At 41.8% G+C, this 7,862-nt stretch overlaps 1 protein-coding gene across 1 annotated transcript; it reads left to right on the plus strand.

Annotated features, from left to right (window-relative positions):
- The first annotated feature begins 66 nt into the window (after nucleotides 1-66).
- Nucleotides 67-6,626, plus strand: casp3a (caspase 3, apoptosis-related cysteine peptidase a). The gene is made up of 6 exons (XM_046325913.1): nucleotides 67-316; nucleotides 1,095-1,234; nucleotides 2,544-2,672; nucleotides 3,497-3,672; nucleotides 4,891-5,005; nucleotides 5,241-6,626. Exons 1-6 carry the CDS (start codon nucleotides 252-254, stop codon nucleotides 5,468-5,470), a joined length of 855 nt encoding a protein of 284 aa, XP_046181869.1. The 5' UTR covers nucleotides 67-251; the 3' UTR covers nucleotides 5,471-6,626.
- The last annotated feature ends 1,236 nt before the right edge of the window (nucleotides 6,627-7,862 follow it).

The following is a 7,862-nucleotide window of genomic DNA, read 5'->3' on the forward strand; positions in this document are numbered from 1 at the left end:
TTGTGTGGAAGTGTGGAAACCGAACGCCCCCTTACATTGCTTTCGATTGTGACGTATTCTAATATTGTTTACTCCGGACGCTACTATTGGTTGGTTGCGGACTGTTGTTTGTAACAAAGAACTATAGGAAGACATGTGCATACAATATATTGGCTTGATATAAGGGTGGCCATTTGCACGGTCTGACCGAAACTTTACTAACATTTTTATATAGTCACTGACATTTGTTTGAAATCGATTCGCAGAATACCATGTCAGCAGCAAACGAGTTGAGTGCTGGGGACTGCGTTGACGCTAGGCGGGGCGATGGACAAGAGTGAGATTCTTTGTTTATCTCAATGCATGTATTTTACGAAGTAGCCTAGCAAACCGTGGTAAAGTTGTTTTGAGTTGCGATATTCACCAGTCATTCGGACGACCACATGTTATTATACATTTTTGTAATGAAATCATGACATTAGGCGAAATTGTTACTTGATGATCGTGTTGCGGCCATGGAGTTTGATGCCTATATTTGGTCCATGCTAGACAACATACAGGAAATTGCCAAAATTGTTATTGTGTCACGCCTATAGTTGACACACGAACACACAGCCATATATACGACTAAAAAGAGACGTTTTACAATAGGAGATCTATTGTATCTCTTTTGAAAAAGTATATTTTTATTCATAGATATTGCTGAGAGAGTCTGAGAGAGAGAGAAGGCAGAGTCAGCCACATGGCAACACCCCTGGGATAATTTTGGGTTATGGGCCTGCCTGGGAAATGCTTTTGAAATGCATCCTTCCACCCTTTCTTAAAGTAATCACTGATTCTAAAGATGAAAAGTAAGGGTACCATCTCACAGCTTCCACACAATCCACATGTCTGATCAGTTATTACTTTGAGGGAAGGATGCTCAAAAGTATTTCAACGGTTCAAGTGTATACTTACTCAAAACCCAGTGGTCCTGTGTTTCTCAGTTGGTAAGAGCTACCAATGACAAAGTCGTACGTTCAATTCTCAGAGGGATTCTCAGTGTGCATGACGCACGAAAATGTAAGTGACTTTGGATGAAAGCGTCTGCTAAGTGGCATCTATTTGTTTCCTAGGTCAGAGGGCCCCTGTGGTGGCTCTGGGTCTATGCAGGTGGATGCCAAGCCTCAGTCCCATAGCTTCAGGTACAGCCTCAGCTACCCCAGCATTGGCCAGTGTATCATCATTAACAACAAGAACTTTGACAGAAGAACAGGTATTGTGTTCGTTCATTTGTAGACTCCGGGTCTAGGCTATGTCTAATACTTATGTTTTGTATTTGCATAAAGCTGTTGTTCAGCTTCTTCTCAGTGGAGGAAACTAGTTGAAATTACATCATTATAACATGATTATGTAAAATGGTTGTAATGACATTACCTCACCCAGCTTTGTCTGCTGGGTTACTACTGTATGAATATTTGTAAAGGCAGTGATGTAAAGTACTTAAGTAAAAATACTTTAAAGTACAATTTAAGTAGTTTTTTTGCAGTATCTGTACTTTACTATTCAGATTTTATACAACTTTTACTTCACTACATTCCTAAAGAAAATAATGTACTTTTTACTCCATACATTTTCCCTGATATCCAAAAGTATGTTACATTTTGAATGCTTAGCAGAACAGGAAAATGGTCCAATTCACACTTATCAAGAGAACATCCCTGGTCATCCCTACTGCCTCTGACCTGGAGGACTCACTAAACACACATGCTTGTTTTGTAAATTATGTGTGTGAGTGTTGGAGTGTGCTTCTGGCTAGCCAAATAAAATTAAAATGGTTCTGTCTGGTTTGCTTTATATAAGGAATTTGCAATTATTTATGTTTTTACCTTTTGATACTTAAATATATATATATTACCCCTTTTTCATAGTATACAATTGGTAGTTTACAGTATTGTCCCATTGCTGCAACTCCCATACAGACTCAGGAGAGGCGAAGATCAAGAGCCGTGCATCCTCCGAAACACAACTCAGCCAAGCCACACTGCTTCTTGACACAATGCCCGCTTAACCCGGAAGCCAGCCACACCAATGTGTTGGAGGAAACACCATACACCTGGCGACTGTGTCAGGCCTGCCACAGGAGCTTGTGAGCGATGGGACAAGAACATCCCCGCCGGCCAAGCCCTCCCCTTACTCGGACTACGCTGGGCCAATTGTGCGCCGCCCCATGGGTCTCCCGGTTGCGGCTGGCTGCAACAGAGCCTCTAGTGGCACAGCTAGCACTGCGAATCAGTGCCTTAGACCACTTCACCACTCGGGAGGCCCCGATATTTTTGGAATTACATTTACTTTTGATACTTAATTATATTTAAAACCCAAAACTTTTAGACTTACTCAAGTGGTATTTTACTGGGTGACTCACTTTTACTTGTCATTTTAAGGTATCTTTACTTTTACTCAAGTATGACAATAAGGTACATTTTCCACTACTGTGTAAAGGCTGTATGTACACAATGATGACACACATTACATATCCAGAAAGCAAATTGAATTAGTCTAATAACTTTACTTTGTTTTTAAAGGTATGAATGTACGCAATGGCACAGATGTGGATGCAGGCAATGTGATGAAGGTGTTTGGGAAACTGGGTTATAAGGTGAAGGTTTACAATGACCAGAAAGTGGACCAGATCAAGCATGTTTTAACCACAGGTAAGCATGTTTGAAAGTCAGCACCACCACTGACAACCACCACGAAGATGGGTTTGTCTTCGTATAAAGATCATACGCAGAAGACATTCAGTAAATTACATTTTAAAAGCAGCCCATTCACAATAAAAACAAGTGAAAGTACATGGTCTCCTGTACTTAAACTGAGAATCAACAATATTACGTTTCCACGAGCAACAGGGTTAAGCAAAAACATAGCAGGTGAGCACGATGCAAAACGATCCGCTCTCAGTGTCTGCACATGTGCTCTGTGTCTGTTGCGCTTCATTCACTCACCTGCAACGTGATAGCTGTGTGAAAACATTGGTGAAGAAAATGAGCGTCTCGTTTCTCACTTCTTGTTGTTCTGGAAATTGTCTCAATTACTGCTCTTGTCTACCTTTTTAAAGGGGCAATCCGCAGTTGAAACAATAACAAAATGCCTTCCCCACAAATGTTTCAGTAAAAAGTTGAGAGATGGGGCTGAAGAAATGTAACCATTCCCAACTCATAGACAGAGCTATGGATGCCAGGACTCATCATCCATGATATCAACATTATAGTTTTAACCATGCTTTAAAACGCTGTACAGTGTCTGTTTACATTTACTTTGTTTACAAACATTGAAGTAATGCAAGCTTATATTTTGGGTTCTGATGGAATATGACAGTTTAACTAAGCTCATGAGGAATTTATGTTATGTTCTTCACGAATCAATGGGTACATCAATAATCAATAATTTCTAAGTAAAAAATATATGTAGCAACAGCAGATATTGCCTTTTAAATTCTGTGAAGGACCAATGAAAAACTTGATGCTGTTTCCAGCCTCCAAGGAGGACCACAGCTGCTCCGCTTCGTTCGTGTGTGTCCTGCTGAGTCACGGGGATGATGGCGTGTTCTTCGGGACGGATGCCTCCATCGAGCTCAAGAGCCTCACCAGCCTGTTCCGGGGCGACCGCTGCAACTCGCTGGTGGGCAAGCCCAAACTCTTCTTCATCCAGGTACTGTGGGCATTATTATTTATTTATTTTTATTTCACCTTTATTGAACCAGGTAGGCAAGTTGAGAACAAGTTCTCATTTACAATTGCGACCTGGCCAAGATAAAGCAAAGCATTTCGACACAACAACACAGAGTTACACATGGAGTAAAACAAACACAGTCAATAATACAGTAGAAACAAGTCTATATACGATGTGAGCAAATGGGGTGAGATAAGGGAGGTAAAGGCAAAGCAAAGGCCATGGTGGCAAAGTAAATACAATATAGCAAGTAAAACACTGGAATGGTAGATTTGCAGTGGAAGAATGTGCAAAGTAGAAATAAAAATAATGGGGTGCAAAGGAGCAAAATAAATACAGTAGGGAAAGAGGTAGTTGTTTGGCTAAATTATAGATGGGCTATGCACAGGTGCAGTAATCTGTGAGCTGCTCTGACAGCTGGTGCTTAAAGCTAGTGAGGGAGATAAGTGTTTTCAGTTTCAGAGATTTTTGTAGTTCCAAAGCACTAGAACAACAATATGAAGTTAAGGTTAAAAGAAGGTATAAGATAGAGGCTAATTGAATCCCCTACTGACAAAACAGGTTCGTCTCGTCCACAGTCAAATAAAAATACAAATGTATTTGTCACATGCGCCGAATACAACCTTACAGTGAAATGCTTACTTATAAGCCCTTAACCAACAAAGCAGTTAAGAAAAAAATACTAAGAAATAAAAGTAACAAATAATTAAAAAGCAGCAGTAAAATAAGAATAGCGAGGCTATATACAGGGGGTACCGGTACACAGTCGATGTGTGGAGGCACCGGTTAGTTAAGGTATTTTAGGTAATATGTACATGTAGGTAGTTATTAAAGTGACTGCATAGATAATAGAGAGTATCAGCAGTGTAAAATAGGGGTTGGGGGGGGCAATGCAAATAGTCTGGGTAACCATTTCATTTGAGTCTTATGGCTTGGGGCGAGAAGCTATTTTAGAAGCCTCTTGGACCTAGAATTGGCACTCTTATACCGTTTGCCGTGCAGTAGCAGAGAGAACAGTCTATGGCTAGGGTGGCTGGAGTCTGACAATTTTTAGGGCCTTCCTCTGACACTGCCTGGTATAGAGGTCCTGGATGACAGGAAGAGGTGAGGGAGGGATTGTTCAAAAGGTAGCCTTTGCGTTCGTGTGTGACTGTGACTGATCCATGTCTCCTGTTCCCCCGTGTGTGTGACAAGTAGGCTTGCAGAGGTACTGATCTGGACGGGGGCATCGAGGCAGACAGCAGTTCAGATGGGAGTTCAACCAAGATCCCTGTGGAAGCAGACTTCCTCTATGCCTACTCCACAGCTCCAGGTCCAAGACATGTTCCAAAGCCACACACACACACACATAGAAGCAGTCTCCAGTCAGGTTTCCTTGAGGTTTGCACAGATCTATAAGTAATTGGATCTGTGAATGCAAGGCTACCACCCTCTTACTTTACCAATCCATCCAATTTAGATCTGTTATTATCTGAGCATGGATGCATTTTCTGAATTATTCAAACCAGGCCCTTGACTCTTATGTGCTCTCACATGTCTTCCCACAGGCTACTACTCATGGAGAAACACTCAGACTGGCTCCTGGTTTATCCAATCTCTGTGTGAGATGATTGGCAAGTACAGCAAAGAGCTGGAGGTCCAACACATCCTGACCCGGGTCAACCACAAGGTGGCGACAGAGTTTGAGTCTGCGTCAAACTTTCCCGGCTTCGATGCCAAGAAGCAGATCCCCTGCATTGTATCAATGCTGACCAAAGAGATGTACTTTACATCCTGAACGGAGAAAGGTTTGAAGAAGCTCCTCATTTGCCTGGTCCCAGATTGGTTTTAGCTGTCTCGCCAACTCCTGTGGTCTGTCTCGCCACTCCTATGGTCACACTCCTGGTACCAGCTTCTGAGTGAGGGCAATAGATGTGTGTTTGTTTTGGTTGTGAATTGTATTAGCTGAATTTTTAACACCACTGCTCAATCACTCTAGCTCAAGTTGGACTTGAGCTAGAGTCCATTTTATGTTGGAGGTTGAAACCTCTGTCATGCTTTCAGCCTGATGTCAAGAAGTTGACTCTTCTTCAGGATAGGGGTCAGTTCACATTTCAATTCCATCAACTGAGGAAGTGTGAAATCCTAATTGTAAATGTTACATTTAAAAAACTTCCTAAATGCACTGATTGATTTGAAAGTTGAATTGACCCCAACCCTGTTTATTACTGAATGATCCCTTGTGTGTAAAGTTTAACAGAGGATGTGTATAACGTTTTGGGAGTAGATTGCAGGGGTAGTGTGTAGTAATCAAATCGTGGATGTGCAACTCGTCTACAAGCACCAGCATTTCTCCCTAATTTTTCTTTAAACTTTTTATTTGATTATTTTTACAATGTCTAGAACCACACATTTTGTTGGATACTTGAATGAGTAGTCAAAGTGCATTTCTGAAGGGATTATGTTAGCTTTGTCTTTTGTGTGGGTTTAAATTGATGTTTTTTTAATTTCCGGATATTGTATAGGTTCGTTATAGTTATTCTGTGAAAAAAACAATCCTGTTAAATGAATTCTGCAGAAATAAGGCTTCAAAGTGGGTCAATTGAAAGCTCTTCCTGACCTGAACATGACCAAATGCTTACTCTGTTTGTAGGTTAAAAACAAATGTGTGATATGTTGATAGGATGTGTATGCTGATAGACAGGATGTGTCCTCTCTAACTTGGCAGAGACATTTTGTCTATATGTTAAAGGCCCAGTTGTAGAAGCTTAAAGGTGCACTCCGGTAGTTATGTGCGGGTCAGCTGTTTTATTCACCCGCCCGCAATTGCTAATAACCCATCTGCAACCACCCAACTATATGTGATAAAGTGGAAATGCAATAAGATTTTCTGTGCAAAATGTACACGTGACATCAGTTTGACAGGAATTAAAGCTGTTTCTGATAAGATTTCAGTTCGGCTGCAAGAACTGCTTAATTCTGCAGGAGTTAATTACATTATAAATAATCATAATGGTGCCAGAGGAGATGGCTCTTAACCAATTGTGCTATTTTGTATGTGTTTTTGTTGCGTTATTTGTAACTTAGTACATAATGTTTCTGCCACCGTCTATTAGGACCGAAATGAGCTTCTAGGTATCAGAACAGTGATAATTCACCTCAAACTGGACAACACATTTGCCACACTGATCCTCACCCCTGAGGGGCCCCAGTGTTGTGTGCTTAATACTCCCTGTTCACTCAAGACTGCACGGCCAGGCACGGCTCCAACACCATTAAATTTGCAAATGACACAATGGTGGTAGGCCTGATCACCAACAACGATGAGACCGCCCACAAGAAGGACGTCAGAGACCTGGAAGTGTCTCCCTCAATGTGAGAGCTTCAAGTTCCTTGGTGTCCACATCACCAACAAAATATCATGATCCAAACACACCAAGACAGTTGTGATGAGGGCACGACGATGATCTTTTCAGTCCCCCTCAGGAGACTGAAAATGTTTGGCATGGGTAATCTGATCCTCAAAAAGTTCAACAGCTGCACCATCCTGACTGGTTGCGTGGTATGGCAACTGCTCGGCTTTTGACAGCAAGACGCTACAGAGTGTAGTGGGTACGGCCCAGTACATCATTGGGGCCAAGCTTCCTGCCATATACCAGATGGTGGGTGTCAGAGGAAGGCCCTAAATATTGCCACCCTAGTCATAGACTGTTCTCTCTTCTGCCACACGGCAAGCGGTGCCGGAGCGCCAAGTCTAGTTCCAAAAGGCTTCTGATCAGCTTCTACCCCCAGTACTGCTGAACAGCTAATCAAATGGCTACCTGGACTATTTGGCGCTCCTACCCCCCTTTTTTTACACTGATTAGGTACATTGTTACAGAGAACAGTTTGTGATAGCAGTTTACAGTTTATTATCCATCTGAACAGTACAGTTCCCCATCTTGTGACTGTCAAATTTGTTTAGTGTCTCAAAATCATCACACATAACATCTTTCCCAAACATTAGGCCACTGTTCTGGTCCTCACTTCTTTTAATTTTCAACTCTCCATTTTGAATTACACTTCAACGTTGTCTCTTTTTTCTCAGTGGGTCGAAGTTAACTTTTCTGCCCAAGTTTCCAAAAGCATGTGGAAATTGGCATGTATTTGCTGCGCGTACAGTTACATGCTGACCAGATGTGCGCCATCGC

Source organism: Oncorhynchus gorbuscha, linkage group LG24, assembly GCF_021184085.1.
Source record: "Oncorhynchus gorbuscha isolate QuinsamMale2020 ecotype Even-year linkage group LG24, OgorEven_v1.0, whole genome shotgun sequence".
Taxonomy (NCBI): domain Eukaryota; kingdom Metazoa; phylum Chordata; class Actinopteri; order Salmoniformes; family Salmonidae; genus Oncorhynchus; species Oncorhynchus gorbuscha.